General features: G+C 41.7%; 1 protein-coding gene across 2 annotated transcripts in view; it reads left to right on the forward strand.

The window, feature by feature from the left end:
* LOC126195036 (cadherin-99C) overlaps nt 1–16884 on the forward strand; it is a 643316-nt gene that overhangs the window by 581011 nt on the left and 45421 nt on the right. For both annotated transcript variants that reach the window (XM_049933479.1, XM_049933480.1), the window contains one exon: nt 7553–7684. In XM_049933479.1, coding sequence (XP_049789436.1) covers nt 7553–7684 — 132 coding nt within the window. The remainder of the gene's footprint in view (nt 1–7552; nt 7685–16884) is intronic.

Genomic DNA, 16884 nt, shown 5'->3' on the forward strand with positions numbered 1-16884 from the left:
GTGTGGTTGGCAAAATGTTGGACAGAATGGATCTCATATCAGGGTATGATTTTAGGAAGTCACTGGCTTGTCGAAGAAGCTGATTAATACATTCAGTACCAGGATAATACTAAGTGACAAGAGACGTTTTTTGGAGGGATCAGCAGTATCAGGACTGGACATGACAGCCCAAGAAATCTGCTTTTGAAATAGACAGGTGGGGCAATTACTCTCAGTGAAGGCTGAGATGAGAATGTTGATGTATTGCTGTAAAGAGTCTGCATCAGAACAAATACGTTTGCCTCAAATACCAAGGCTGTATGAGAGGGAATGTTTAACACGGAGAAGATGGCAAACAGTCAAAATGTAAGTACTGTTGTTTGTTAGTAGGTTTAATATGAACAGAAGTTGCATAGCCAAACTTCGATGAGGATGAGGTCGACATCAAGGAAAGTGGCATGGGATCCAGAGTAGGACCATGTGAAATGTAATTGGGAGAATCTATTTAGAGATTCCAAGAACTTTAACAAGTTAACCTCACCTTGAGTCCACACAGCAAAGGTGTCATCAATATGTCTAAACCAAACCAGGTGCCAAAGGCTTATGGGTTCCAGGAAAGCCCCCTCCTAATGACCCATGAAAAGGTTGACTTAGGATGGAACCATCCTGTGCCCCTGATCTGTTTGTATGTCTGCCCCTAAAAGTAAAGTAGTTGTTGGTAAGTATAAAGCTGATTAAGGTATGAAGAAAGGAGGTCATAGGTTTGGAATCAGGTGTTGCTAACTGAGGATAACCAAGGTGTGTGGTGGGAATGAGACAGGCCCAGATTTGCAACAATCTAGGAAATGATTGGTGACTTTAACATAGGAGGGAAGTCTTTCTACTATAGGCTGCCGGTGTTGATCAGCTAATTCAGATAGATACTCAGGAACATTGAAACAGCACACCCAGGGGGAAGAAAGGAACAAATGCAAAACTTTGCAAATAAATACAGTGAGATTTGACACGCAAATGATTCAAGACCCCACAGAACCTACAGTGGCACTGCAATTGGACAAGGGCCTCTGATTAAATGGTCCACTGTTGATGAATCATATACATGATGGTCACATCTGGAATCAAGAGGAGGGCGTTAGGGGTGCAGACTGTCAGATAGATGCGTGAGATGACATTTCTCACAGTTAAGTCAGTTTTGGAGGGCCTAATCATTGGCACGAAAACTGCGATGTGGTCGACATGCTGAGTGGTTGCCAGGTTGATCTTTTGGAGTCTTCCATCGGGAACAGTGGACATATTGGGTCTGGAGTGATCAGAAAGGTGACAAGGCAAGAGGAGTGGAGGATTGTGAAGCAAGTGATCAGGGATCCTACAGTAACAAGCAGATGTACGGGTGCCAGTTGTTCCACAAGCCATTTCCAGACACATTGAAGATGCAACTTTGCAATTCAGGTGCCTTTGTCATGTAAAACTGAGGTACTGGTGACTCCATCTACCAGTTTTGCGAAGCCACTTCATTGTGCATTGTCACAGATTGGCAAAACGTGGTGTTTAGTGATGAATACCGATTACTTTTAGGAACAGATAACTGCATATGGATGTGGAGACAGCGTAGTGAGTGGTGCAGTTCCACCCATGGTGTCATGTGCCACAATGCCCGCACAGCTGACCTTAGTGGGCCAGCATGACATTGATGACATTCTTGACCCCATGTGGGGCCTACATGGTCTACTGGGACCAGTTTTCCAACAAGATAATGCTCATCCACATACAGCTCGAGTTACTCAGGACTTCCTAAATCATGTTCTGACTCTCCCACTACTGGCCTGCCCCCTGGACTTGTCCCCTATAGAGTGTATGCGGGACCACAGTGCTACATCTCCCAAGCGGAGATGCTTGATAAGGAATAATAAGACACTGATAAACAAGAACAAGGGTTTATTGTGACCACAGTAGAGAGCTTTAATAAGAAAGGACAACTTTCTTCAACAAAAAATAATACAACTTTTCAGACACTCACAGGCATGCACCTGGAACACACAGTGCATACATGCAGTGCAGCGTGAGGACTATGCTGCTGACAATCCCTAACTATGGAGGTCGAGTGTTTGGTGCAGTGGGCTGACAGGTATGTCTCGAGATATCGCTATAAAGTCATAAATCCTGCTGCAGTGACTTCTGATTGGGCTCTGAGCAATGGGCTGCTAAGAGCTGGTGCACGAACTGGTCCAGACCTCCAGTAGAGCGAACTGTCCTCGAGGTGTCGGCTTGTGCTGTGCTATATAGCCGGGGTGCAAGGGAATTCGTGCCGATGCAATTCCACACAAATGATATGGCAGAGGAAATAGGTCCCTGGCACAGAGGACCTCTGGTGGCACTTGCCATATGTCACGCTTGTTCCATCTGTCACGCTTGTTGCGATCTATGCAGACTGGGGAGTCAATGCTGTGTACAGTGTACATATGCAAACCCTTGATGCTTCAGTGTCTGAGGGGTTGCCAATCCCTTTTAAGTGAATGGCAGATACATGGCAGTGGGTAAATGCTGTATGCTGCCATGTCACTGTACTTTATTTGGAAATGGCTGTTCAAGATTTGTGGACAAATTGCCTCATGACAACGGACGTCTAATCTGCTCGATGCCGAACAGTGTTGCGAGGTGTATTGTAGCAAAAGGTTCTCCATCACATTATTGATGTTGCTCTGTATTTGTCTGATTGTACTCATAGTAACTGTTAACTTGACTTATTTTGGGATGAAGTGAATCTCTCATCTGTATGATTATGTCTAATACGTTTCACTTCGATTCAATGTTTCCCTCTTGCTGAACTATTTTTAATGTTCCTGAGTGTATGTTTGGTGGGTGCTTTGAAGCCAGCAACTATGAGGCAACCAGGAAGACTGGGTTTGTGGCTTGTAGGAAGCAAGTAAAAGGTGGGGTGTGTGGTTTGGGTGGGGTAAGAAGTTCTATAGATTGAGGTGTTCATCCTTGTGAGAGGCTTGAGCTTTTAAGGAGGGACTGGAGGTCTGTTTGTATCACAGGGATGGAATCTTGATGGCAGATGCTGTACACAGAGATGTACACAGCTAGTGTAGACTTTCACTTACATATTCCTTTCAGTCTAGCTCCACAGTGGTAGATCCCGTGTCTGCTGAGAGGATAATGATGGATTCATTAGTTTCTGGGAATGAAGAGCTTGGAGTTCTGCAGAGGACAAGTTAGGATCATGTTATAGGGACTTGAAGAAGGATTGTGAAGTAATATGAGGAACTCTTGGAAGGCTTGTAAGGGATGATTTTGAAGTAATGGTGGTGGATCAAGTTGGGATCTTGTTTGGAACTGCTTGAGGCTGGGATCAATGTCAGGTTTTGCTGTTGAAAAGATTTTGGGATTAAGTTGCAAAGTGATATTTCCAGCTGACATTGTGTCTGAAGGAAAGTAGACTCTTCATCAAAGAAGCATAATTAAATACAAGTTTAGGGGTGAAAGTGAGACTCTTGAATAATACAGATAATTCAGGAGGGGAGAGTGCCATAGATGAGAGATGAGAACACTGTACTATTGTGAGTGATCCATGTGATTGGGTTTTATCATTGCTCTGGGAGGCAGTAGTGAAGGGTGGGGATGCTTAAGAAGGGTAGCGTAGCTTGGTTTATGGAGAGGAATGGTGACTGGTGGTTTGGCCTCTTAGGAAGCTGCAGAGGGACAGGAATGATAGCACCACTGTTGACGTATTGTAGGGGAAGGTGGGATAGCTTTTTATGGTGAGGTCTGGCATGTTGTTGCAGTTTGAAATTGGCTTGGCAGATGACATCATCTAAGAAAATGAGAGTGGCAGATAACTGTAGGATTTTGTAGAAGGAGAGAAGCCTGGTGCAGTGGTAATTGGCAGATGAGACGTATAGTCAGAGATTAATGGGGTAAATGCAAGAGATTGCTGTATTTGAAACTATAAAAGAGATTGGTAGAAACAGAATGTAGGACCTTGGTTTTGATAGTAGAAAAGCAGATTTATCAGTGGAACAAGTGTAATATGTGATAGGATTCAACATGACAAGAGCAGAGGGTTTGGAGTGTCAGAGATGGTGGGACTGGCAAAAATGAAGCAGCAGGGGGTGGAAAAAGGTAGAAAAACGGAAGAAAAGCAAGTAAAAAGATATCAAAAATAGAAAAAAGTTGTATGCAAATCGTGAGACAGAGAGGGGCTCTCAAGAGGTAGTGAATGGGTGAGAATTTCTCACCAGAAAAGTATCCTCTATGATGTAAAACAGTTATGATGGGGGAAAAAGTTCCAGTTGGGAAAGTCATGAAAACAGACAATATTTTGAAAACAGGGCAAACAGAAAGAGGAAGACATTGTACAACATTTAATTTACTGTATTTGGAAAACAAAGTAATGCAGGACATGGCAGTAAAGTTGATCAGAACAGTTTGGCGAAAAACAAATGCACCAGTATGTGAAAGAATCATGTATAAGCAAGGTAAGTGGAAGGTCGGAAAAAATGCTGTCAAATTTGCAAGTAAATCAGTGAAAGACACAGCAGAGAAGGCCTTGCAGTGTAGAAAACCATAAAAAAAGCATTATATGCAAATTTTTACTGTATTTTATGCACTATAAGACACTATGGACTATAAGCCACACCTTCATTTTTAAGCAGTTTAAGCATTTTTACCATTTTTATTATTAAATTACAAACCCAGACTTAAAAAATTCTTAGTTTATCTAACTGAACTGACATTTAAAATCCTCAAAAATGTCCACCTGAACTTTCTTCTTCTCCTTCCTCTTCATCATCATTGTTGTCCTCTTCATATATCAGATGGTCATCACTGTCATTAAGAGTGTTACTTATGCCTCACTTGTTGAAAGATTTAACAATATTGTCTTCTCTCATTGTAGACAATGGCTCTTTTATCCACTGACACACTTGTTTGATTGTAGGCCATCTTAAAGCTCCCTTCAGATTAAATTCATGTTGGGTTTCATCTACCACCCATTTGTTCCATTCCTCTCACATATACACTTTAAATGGTTTATTTATCGAGACATTAAGAGGTTGCAATTGTGAAGTAAGTCCTCCTGCAATAACAACAAGCACTATATTTCCCTGTCTCAATTTCTCTTTCACAGAATTTTTCAGATGACTACTTAACTGACCTAGCACAAGAAGAGAACTCTTCTTCAATAAAGCACCTTTTCATCTCCCACAGTGTGTTAATCCATAATTTCATACCAGTCTCCTCCATCTAACAATTGTCATGTACATGAACAACAACACCTGGCAGTATTTCAAAATATTTTGGCATTGTTTTGTGCTTGCAAATGATAATTAAATTAAGTTTAGTACCCAGAATGCCAGGAATTTTCAAGTTTAGTACCATCAGCACAACATGAAAGGACAACAGTGTAGAGCATTTTTTCATGTTCGCTAATTTTTATAGTTACAGTTTCAGCACCTTTCATTGCAATAGTTCTGTTACTCGGCACATCAAATGTCAGAGAAGTTTCATCTGTATTCGCTATTTGGCTTAGTTTTCTTTCAATTTTGAATAATAAAGGGATGGAAAGATAATATTTTCTCTTTTTACTGCAGTGACATTTTTTGAGATATTTTGGTTTTGGTTTGCATGGTAAGTCGATAAAGTCTGTAGTGCTAGATTACAAGCATGTATTTGAATCACTGTTGAATTGGTTCCAGTGCCATTTTGATGGTGTCCTTGAATCCATTTCCATATGTCATCTTCTTGTTTTGACCATTGTGCAGTCAGTCCTCTATTTGCACATTTAATATTCCTCATTTTTTTTCAGTTCTTCTTTACTAGCTTGTCAGTCACAAATGGTTTTTTCTGTTGGTAAAATGCCACTCAACTGCTTTGCTTTAATGTTCTTCTGCATATGCTGTTACTTTCAAGTTATAGCTCTCATCTTATGAATACCTTTTCTTATTTATTTTTTTGTATTGTGAAACTAGCTACTAACAAAAATATTGTTGTGATGTTACCAATAACACAAATCACTGTCAAATAAATTCACTGGCACCGTGGACTGCAATTATGAATCATAAGCTAGACAGTGTTCTGGGTTTGTGATGGCAGGGCAGGAGGGAGATAGCTTGTGAATCCCTGCAACTCATGTTCATCACATCGGTGCACTGCTGCTGCTAGTTGAATTCAGTGTTGCCAGACAGAGATATGTTTCCAATGCCATTGAATGTATGGTCATTTTTAAGCCTGCAGGAATTTTAAATCAAACAATGGCCACTTTTAAATTAATTTTGGGTATAAGAAGCACCTGAATTATGGAGGCAATTTTGTGAAGAAAAAAGTGTGCCTTATAGTCTGTAAAATATGGTAAATAACAATGGACCCATCTATGTCCATAGAAATCACTACTACAAGAGATGTAGGGGCAAGATGTTATTCAATATAGATGCCACAGATAGATAAATGTGTGAACTAGCACATAAGACAACAATTTGAGCAAGATAGATGACATTAAAGACTGACAAGGGGGTTACATAGTAATGAATGATGGCCACACACCTGATATATCCAGTTACATTAAATTTTCAAAAATTGATTGTTTTCATTGATTTATTTCTTCATCTTTGATTTTTGTCTCTATGAGATGCTTAAATGTAGGAATACTGTTGTGAATATCTTTGGTGAAACAATTTTGAAAGACAGAATTTAGTATTTGAGCCTTTATTAGTCTTCTTTTATTTGAGTGCTGCAGTGATTAATGAATATTTGGATAGATGATTTTGTTCCAGAAACTGTATAAGACCAAATTATTATTCTTTCATAATAATTTCATAATATTATTTTTCAACTAAGATCTTCATGGCACCAATTTATCTTGCAGTGGCAAACAGTATTTTCAGATCTGTGTAAGAAATCCCTCTACATTCACTCCCCCCCCCCCCCCCCCCAAAGGTTGAATATTTGCTATTAATTGCTCAGCTAATTTTTAAACCTTTTCTTTCATATGTGTTAAGCAGAAATATCTTTCTACATGTCTTAAGGTCAGCACATGCAGATCAAAGTGTTGCTGTTTCTCCAGTAATTTCTCATAATCACTCTAAGAAAATACAAGGTGGGTTCTTTCAACATGGACGTGTGTGATTTGTTCACTAGCCATCTCTAACTGATGTCTTCCTCTGCAGGGCAATATGTTGACCTTCCATCTAATTAATATTGTAAAATGCTCAAATCATTTTATGTGACTAATCTGGGCATAATACATATGGTTAAGCTGAAATCTGAACATAATGTGTATGGTTAAGCTGAAATCTGACTGGTCCAACCACGCTTCAGACTAGAATAGTTATTGTGTAAAAGGTAGCATATTGGCTTATAAGAGACCATTTTTGATTAAAATTCACATTTTGGATATGCTCTTCCTAATTCATGCAGTTGACTATTTTCTATTTACAGCAACGCACATGAGTACACACCTGCACATGCGCGCCCGCACACACACACACACACACACACACACACACACACACACACACACAGTGTTTTTACCTGTTGATATTTTATTTTACTCTAACATGAGAATACCTGATTTCAGGATCGAAATGATATACCACCAGTGTTCACAACAGTACCACGACCAGTTACTCTGGAAGACAGTGTACCTATTGGCACTACTGTAACAACTCTAATTGCAACTGATTCAGATGGGACACCACCTGGAAACAAGGTAATTAGGAAGCATTTCAACTACATGATACCCAAGCCTATATAGTTTATATCCAAATAAAAGAGGAGGCTGATGAATGCTTCCTTGGAAGTGACTATTGCTGTAATTTTGTGCATCTGCATATTGAATAATCTGATCAGCCCCTCCACCTCTGAATTTGATGATTGCCAGAATGGAGCAGTGATCTGATGCTCAACAACAACTGAAATACAGATGCCATAAACTAAGGGCTGTTTTTGGAGATGGTGGTGGTTGGCACCCTCTCAGCGGCAAAGTTAGTAGATGAGGCACACACTGTAGTCGACTGTGTTGTAACATACGGGAAGTTATAAAGGGCATTGACAATATGCAACCTTTTTCTGCCTGGGACAGTCCAACGAAATTGATGTAAACTCTGTGCAGATGTGCTGGACCTTTTCGATAGTGGGCAAAAGTGTGGCCCTTCTGGACCACACATTCAGTGCCGAGCAAATAAACAGGATGCCGTGGTAAAGATGCCATCCTGCAGGTACCCCAACAAGTAGTTTGCAGTAGCTTAAGACGTCGTGGGCAGAAGAAAGATGGAATGACGACCTGACATTTGCAGCCTTTGCTGGGTATCAGGAGGACACTGCATTGGGAACCATAACCAGAAATTTGTTGAGAATGTCTCACTGATTTATATTTAAATCAAAACTCACTGCTTCGTGCCTGTCAAAGATTGCATCCAGTCCTCACAGAAGGTGAGATAAAGTCTGGGCATTAGGCTCATTTTGCTCAAAATATCACTGACATGTTTAACACACAGTTAAAAATGCGACACTTGTCAAGCCTGCTACACAGATTTGGAGCCACTAAAATAATACCTTTAAATGTTGTAAGTATTGCTCCAGCACAGCCACTGCTATAATTATGTCATCCAGATAGTCTGCAGGATTTGGGACGTCCCGAATTAAATGTTCGGTTTGCAAAAAGTACAGGGAAGTGCTCTGTCTCCCCAGTCACCTGCCGTCGTCCAGATACCCTTCCACTACCAGCCGGGACTGTAAAAACTCAATTACATTCTCTACCAGGCTTCTGAGTAACTCTTACCATATGTAGAGGCGAAAAATATTCTCCCCACCCCTTCCACGATGGTATTCTGCCACTCACCCAAGCTATGCAATATTTTAGTCCATCCTTATTCCACTCCTGTTCCCGACCCCTCGACACATAGCTCGTATCCCTGTAAAAGATTTAGACACAAGAATTGTTCCATACATACTCCCACTACCATATAGTCTACTCCTGTCAGAGGCATTCCTTACGACATCAGAGGTGGGGCGACCTGCAAAAGCGGCAATAAGATCTACCAAATTAGTTGCAATCATTGAGCTTGTGGGTGCAACAACAAACAGGTTGTCTGTTCCCGTGTTGGCCACCACCAAGTTGTGACCAAGAGTTAGTTGCTGAGCACAAACACAACACAGTGCACTTCACTTCAGTAGCTGCTTCACTGGCCATACCATCTAGATCCTTGCCAACTTTTCTGAATTTACACAACCTTCACTACGTCCTGTCTCCACCTGCCTTTGTTCCCTTAACTGCCTCAACACATATCTATTGCCCCCCTCCCCCCAGTGCACCTTTATAGTCCTTTTATTTCTCCTCCCGCCCCATCCCCCTGCTGCATCTAGAACCCCACCATCCTGTCCTGCACACTCCCACAGTCAGAGTACAGCATCTTTCCCCGCCATAATCTTGCTATCCCTGCCCCTCCTCTCCTCACACTTCTTCCTTGCCTACACTGCTGACCCCAGCCTAGGCAGCTGCTCACCTCAGACAGGCCTCAGTGCCCAGAGACAGTAGTGGCCACATGTTTGAGAGTTGTGTGTGTGTGTGTGTTTACACCTGGTGAAATACAATTATGAAAAGAAAACCATTCACCATAAAGATGGCATGTTGAGTTGCAGCAATCTGGAGTAGGCCAGGGAAGGCAGTCGGATAGCAGGGTACGGGAGGGGTAGGAAAAGAGCACTGTGTTGTGAAGTGTGCAAGGACTAGCAGGTGGCAGGACGAGGGTGCCAGGATCAGTGTCAGGGGACTGGAGGAGAGAGGGGAGAGGGGTGGTGGAGTGTAAACAGGGGACAGAAAAGGAGAGGAGCAGAGAGGGGTTTACTGGCAGAGAGCAGTGCACAATGAGGTTGAGGGTACATGTATGTGGAGGAGAGGATACGACAAATTGGGCAAAAACTATTGGCTGTAGAATATGGAGACAGTAGGTTATTGTAGGCTAAGGTTGGGACAGTTTTGGGAACAGAGAATGTGTTGTAATGATAACTCCTATCTGTGCAGTTTGGAAAAGCAGCTTTTTGTTTCACAGCCTGGGCTATACGAATCCTCCTCTCCACCACCAGCTTTTCTCAACTGCTCAGTGGGAATTATCTGTACAACACATTCTGCGCTCCTGAAATTATCCCCACCTCAACTTTGTTTCCACACCAGTCACCCAGAATTTTCCGTCCCCTGTGACCTATCACCTCCCTCCCTACTCACGTCTCCCCACCCTCGTTATGCACTGCTTTCTGCCAGTGAATCCACCAGGCTCTTCCCCTCTCTACTCCTCTCCTATTCTGCTCTGGAAAAATTCACTTCCCCCACAGTCTCCTGGATCTGAGCCCGGCAGCCTTGTCGTGCCACCTTTTAGTCCTCGCACTCGAAACTAAACGGTGCTCTTCTCCCCAGCACCCCCACCCACATCACATCATCCTGTACCCTGCACCTTCCCGTCCCACTGTAGATTGCTGCTTTCATTCGATGCAACAGTTGCAGTCTGCCCACAGTGACTGGAAATTGTGGTTGTGTGTGTGTGAGGCATGCCTGCTTGTGTGTGTGTTTTCCGTTCGGTTCTGAAGAAGACTTTGGCCAAAAGCTTAATGTGTAACTGCTTTTTCATTGTGTCTGTCTGCAACTCGATGCTTCGTCTTTAGTGAGTAGCAATCTATCCTCTTTATAATTGTTGATATTCCAGGCTAGACTTTCCACTTCTTGAAGGACTATGTCTGATAGCTTATCCAATAGACTACTTTTATACTTGCCTCTCCACTGCTCAGTGCCTCCTCTGTGTGGTGAGTAGCAATATGTCAAAATTCGTATTGAAAGGAGCATTAGTTTAAACATCTAAAACAAAAAATGGATGTCTACAAATAGAAAACAAAAATAATATACCATAATGTGATCTCTCAGGTTTTCTTGATGTGATTGAATAATGGTGTGTTTCCCAAGTGTTTGGCTGATTGTTCTCCCGCATTTTATGCACAATATTGTGACAACAACCCAGCTGACCTCTTCAGATGCTGCAAGTTGTGCTGTCATGTGTGCTTGCTCTCCAGACTCCAACAAGACAGTGAACTGTTGTTGGCCTCAAGCCATTATTTACAGTTGAGTTTCACTCCAAACATGCACTATATGGCTTTTGATGCTCTTTCATCAGAGCCTATACTGATATTCCATGAATCCAGCATTCTCTCAGCATTTACCAGCTCTGGTGGATGTTATGATCAGCAAGAGCCTAATAAACTCAGCACTGGACACCAAGCCTTGTTTACAAAAGAGACACATACTGAATCCTTGGAACCAATTGTGAAAAAGCTTGAAGATTGTTGTATTGGACTTTCAGTCATGTTCTGACATCAGCTTATATCTTCCTCAAAGGAAAATACTATGAGCAAACCCTTGGAATGGTGATCTGTAGTCTGTTATTGCTTGTCATGTTGAACCTATATGTGGAACACTTTGCAGCAGAGGCACTAGAATCTACCATTTCCACACTAACATCACACTGTTGATAAGTAGAAAACACATTTATGTTAGATACGGTTCTTGGGTGGGACGTCAGGTGTCATCGTGAAATTTCCACAATATTTCATTGGCGCAACTGACTGACATTGTCCAGTGCGGCAGACACACTGCTGAGGCTGTGACCGAAGCCCCCTGTTTATGACAGTCGCAGAAGAAATAGCACAGGCATGAATGTACCAAATTTGACGACCGGTAGTCTAGGTATTATGATCCGCAGTGGGAGAGTGAGACAGCAACAGTCATTGCAGATTTCTTTTACGGGTCCAGATGTGTGCGTCTTCGACATTCAATGCATCTGTCTCCCACAGTGCAACAAGTTTGTCCAATTTACAATCTTCTGTAGCTACAAGATTCTTAAAGTGAGACAATCTTTCACTGACCCTAAAAGAGCTCTGAGTTTCATTTGCAGATGAAAGATGCATTTAACTTAATGTTTCTTAAACAATCTTCCTATTTTTGAAGAAATATTGCTGATGCATGGCAACACTACCATTCCTCTTTGTTCCTCACTTTCTCCTGTCTCCTCACTTTGTCTAGCACATGCCGCGTGTAATGCACAGTGTATCTCTCACCCAGAATATTCATTCTCTAAAACTACAGTACAGAGGTGGCATAGCTCATCAAAGATGCTTTCTGAATCTGACATGGCTCATGATCTGTGGATCTACACCCTAAGCATGCCACTTCATTGTGCAGGATGGTGACAGCTCATGGGCTGTAAGTGTAAGTCTGTGCATCTAGGTTTATGGTACACAGTGTGACACAAGATGCTGTCCAGTTTTGTCCACACCAATACATGCAGAAATGGTAGTTCACTATTTTTCTTCATCTCCATTGCAAACTTGATGTTCAGTGATACAATACCATAGGGTGACATGACAAAGGTGACATCCACATATTGCTAAAAGCACTTAGGCTTCAACTTCCCAGGCTTGAGTGCTCTCTCCTCAAAATCTTCTAGAAAAAGATTAACCCCATTGGGTAACTGTGACACTGTCAGCCTGTTCAAAGTATTGGTCACTGAATAAGAAGTAAGTTGAGGTGAGCACGTGCTTAAACATGTCGAGAAGATCCCTTGCAGCTTCTCACCAATCAGTAACACTGATTCATTTGCACTTGAGTGGAAAGTGAGAATACATTGAAACTAACGAGAATATTTGATGGTGCAAGTCACAAGATCTGAGTTGCGAATGTAGTGTTTACATTTTTCCACTAAAGGGCTTAATCGCACTGCTAGACTTTTAGCCAGATTGTATGCTGGTGCACCACTGTGACTAACAGTTGGTCAAAGTGGTACAGTATCCTTATGAATCTTGTTCAGTTCATATACTCTGGGAGGAACAAGTGCCTGTGTGTGAAGTGTGGCCACATTATCAGAGATTGTGCTGTTTTTGAGAAGCTCTAAAGTTCTCTGTTGTATTTTTGTGGTAAGGTCATAAGTTTCAATCTTGCAGAAGGGGCTGAACTTAACACCCACTCTGAGGACACCACCCATTTTGGATATTATTAGTTCTATTGAAAAGGGAATCTTGAAACTGCCCAGGGATGTTATCAAGGAAATCAAATGGGAGGCTTGCTTGCTCTGACACGGCCACCAGTGCCCAAAAATAATGTCTCGGCTGCAGACAGGTCAGCGCTTCAATCTCAGTGTGAGGATCCTGGTATTGTGACGTTACCAGTGGATAACGGCAGTGCAACTTTATCCTCTCCAGACTGATGTACTTAAGCAAAGTGAACCAGTTATTGGACAACTTGCCTATTGCCTTCTAAACTAGGACTCGACAACCAAAATACAACAAAGAACTTCAGAACAGTCTTTGATGTTGTGGCCAACAACCTTCATACACAGGCACCTGTTCCTTTCAGACTATGCAGATTGCCCAAGATTCATAAGGGTACTGTGCCACTTCAAGTAATTGTTAGTATCACTGGAACACCAACATCTAGCAGCACAGTTGAGCCCTTTAGTGGGAAAATGTGAGTACCACTTTCATAACTCAGATGACTTCATCCATTGGCTCAAGAACTTGTGACTTGCATCATTGGCGAGAAGTTGCAAGGAGAACTTGTTCATATGTTTAAGCGCGTGTTTGTCTTGATGTACTTTTTATTCAATGACCAGTACTTTGAACAGACTGAACCTGTCACAGTGAGTAGTTCTTTGTCACCTATTGAGCCCAATCATTTTAGGAACATTCCAAGGAGAGAGCACTCCGATCAGTGGAGTTGAAACTTACAAGATTCTTTTTTGTTATCTAGCACCATGGCATTCATTTTTGCAATACCTAAATTCACTTCATTATAACATCGAGTTTGTGATGGGGATGGAGAAAAATGGTGAACTACCATTGCCGGATGAGTTGGTGGAGAGAAAAGAGGATGGCACCTCGCGCCACACCGCATACCTTAAACCTACACATGTGGACTTATACACCAGCTGTCACCTTCCTGCACAACAAAGTGGCATGCTTATGATGTCGGTCCACAGAGCATGAGCCGTATTGAATTCAGATGACTATCTGATGAACTACACCATCTCCACATCGTATGTTTAGAGAATGGATATTCTGAATGAGAGATTCACTGTGACTTATGCCTAGCGTGTGCTAGGCAAAGTGAGGAGATGGAAGAAAATGAGGAACAGAGAGGAATGGTCATCTTGCCATATGTTGGCAGTGTTTCTTCAAAAATAGGAAGATTATTCAAGAAACATAAAGTTTAATGCATCTTTCACCCGCAAGTGAACCCTGAGCTCTTTTAGGATCTGTGAAAGATGATCTTGGTTTAAGAAGACCTGGTTTCTATAAGATTTCCTATAACTGCAAGGTGTCATACATTGAAAAAACCTGTTGGAACAGAAGCACTGAACATCAACAGCACACATGTCTGAAATGCCAGAGAAATCTACAGTGCCTGAGTTCAGTACAGGGCCCAGTGTGGAATACAAAAACACCAGAGTTATCTCATTGACCTCTTCATACTGGGGTAGAGTGGAAATTTGCAGCTCAGCTAACCAGCTGTAAAGGGACACAGGATAATAACTTAGTACAGCTTGGTATCTAGTGCTGGCCATGTTAAAATCACAGTGACTGCAAAGAAGAACTGTTGGACATACAAGGGATGACTGCTGTGGTGACATAGATACATGATTGACAATGGTGACAATAGGCACATGCCAGTGTGGACACATAGGTTGGCAGGCAGCTGCTGACAGAGAGCGCTGGGGCTGTTGATGGCACGGTACAGTATGACTGACAGCCTCTGCACTTATGTCAAAGCTGTCCATTCTCCGTCTGTCTACTGGCATAGCTGTCTCCCCACTACTGGCCAGGATATTTGCGCTACTGGTCACTGAATTTGGTGCGTTAACACACCTGCACAGTTTCTTCTCAGTCTGGCATAAATAGGAGGCTCCAGTCAGAGCCTCAGAAAAGTTTTTGCTGCACCTGAAGATGTCAACAAGATATTGTGAAAATTTCGTGACGACGTTCCGTGTCTCACCCGAGAACCGTATTTACCACTAGTCCATCCGTAAAGCCTCAAGCAACGCAACACATTTGTGGTGTGGCCACATGGAACAAGAAATTTGATGAGTTCCTGGAACCTCTAAACTCTGTCCATTGTAATAAAAAATTCATGGTGGAACTTCCGAAAGAGGGCGAGGATCCTTTCCCTTGGCTTATTAGTTGAGAGAAGACTAGTCATCCCTGTGTCACAACATATACAGAAAACCCATGAACAATGACCTCTAACTTCATGTCCTGAGCCCCCCACCATCTGTCACATTTGCTGCTAAAGTCTGTTACTTAGAGCTTGAACACTTTCAGACATGGAGGGCCTTGCAGAAGAATTACAACACCTACAAATAGTTTTCTGAAGGAATGGGTACTCAGACACTTAAATTGAGTGGGCATTGCAGACAAATTCAAGACTGCCTGAGAAAGAGTTTGAGACTGATTTAGAGTAAGAGAAACCAAGAATCACTTACCTAGCTTATGCTGGCCTAATTTAAGAAAGACTGCTAGACTTCTACTAAAACATGGCATCCCATTTATTTTGCTCCCATCAACAAATATAAAAGTGAAAGTGAAGATGAAGAGAGATCTCTCACCCCTCCCATTCTTCATCTTCACGTTTCTCTCCTGTATCCCACTCCCCACCCCCCACCCCCAATAACCCCTCTCCCTCTTCTACATCTCTTTTTGTTGTACCCTCTGCACTCTTTTTCACTTTGTTGTGAGGCTACAGAGTCATCTGTCCAAGGACCTGCCTCTTTCCTGCTGCCTCCTCCGTGTGTCCTACCCTGCTCCATGCCCAATTGCACCAGCAAAGGCAACAGCTGTTAATAATAGAGTATGAGTAGTCTTGCCATGGACATAGGAGTGTGCATTAGAGGGTGTGAATGGTTGTATGTGTGAATCTATGTACTGTTGCTAGAAAAGGAGATAGCACTCAAAAGCTAGTGTGAATGGTGTTTTCCGTTATGTATTTCTGTGCTCGATGCTTCGATCTGCTATTGGATGCTGCTTTGTGCTCGATGCATCGATCTGCTATTGGATGCTGCTTGCTTTCCCTTATTTTACGCATTCTTAAAATGTTGTCATTTGTACTGCCATTGTAGAACAGAAGAATGGCTGTAAGTTGTACTACTGCAACACAGCAAAACATATTTCATGAAGGAAGCATAGTAAATGCTATAGTTATCATATCTGACTCCTAATTTATGTATTATGAATTTGGAACAGGGAAAAATGCAATTGTGAAAAGTGGTGCGAGTAGCCCATCTATAAAAGTTGAGAATACAAGGAAAAAAATTATGCTTCCTTTTCAGCACAGTGACTGAAATATGGTAGCACTAACTTGGAAATAAACAGGAAGTGTGTTTAAAGTTCTGTATGTGTAAGATCATCATGAATATACTAACATTACAAATCAGAGATGAAATGTTAATAGGAAATGTGATGAAGAGTAACAAATCCAAAATGAATTATACAGAAATATTTGTGTAACTTCGATTTTTCACTCTTTTTGATTGATAGTGACAGCGAGTGGGGAGTACTCCAATCATTATTGCTGCTGGACAGTTGGCATTTGATAATACTCCCTGTTGTAAGTGTATATCACAGAGATTATGTATGTATTAAATTAAAATGAGTCATATGCTTATTAAATAAACTTCTAGTATGTATAACAAAAATATTTTTCTTAGCACCACTATCCATATTTTTCATAGCTACAGAACATACTGTATATTACTGTGGGGCAGCTCTCTGAGTGCAAAAAATGTATCTGGCAGTAGAAGACAGTTTTGTGTATTGTAAGTGTCTTTGAAAGCAGAGACATGGTTTTTTATTGTAACTCACACTTTAGAGTAACAAAAT

The sequence above is a fragment of the Schistocerca nitens genome, chromosome 7, assembly GCF_023898315.1.
Source record: "Schistocerca nitens isolate TAMUIC-IGC-003100 chromosome 7, iqSchNite1.1, whole genome shotgun sequence".
In the NCBI taxonomy this organism is placed as follows: Eukaryota; Metazoa; Arthropoda; class Insecta; order Orthoptera; family Acrididae; genus Schistocerca; species Schistocerca nitens.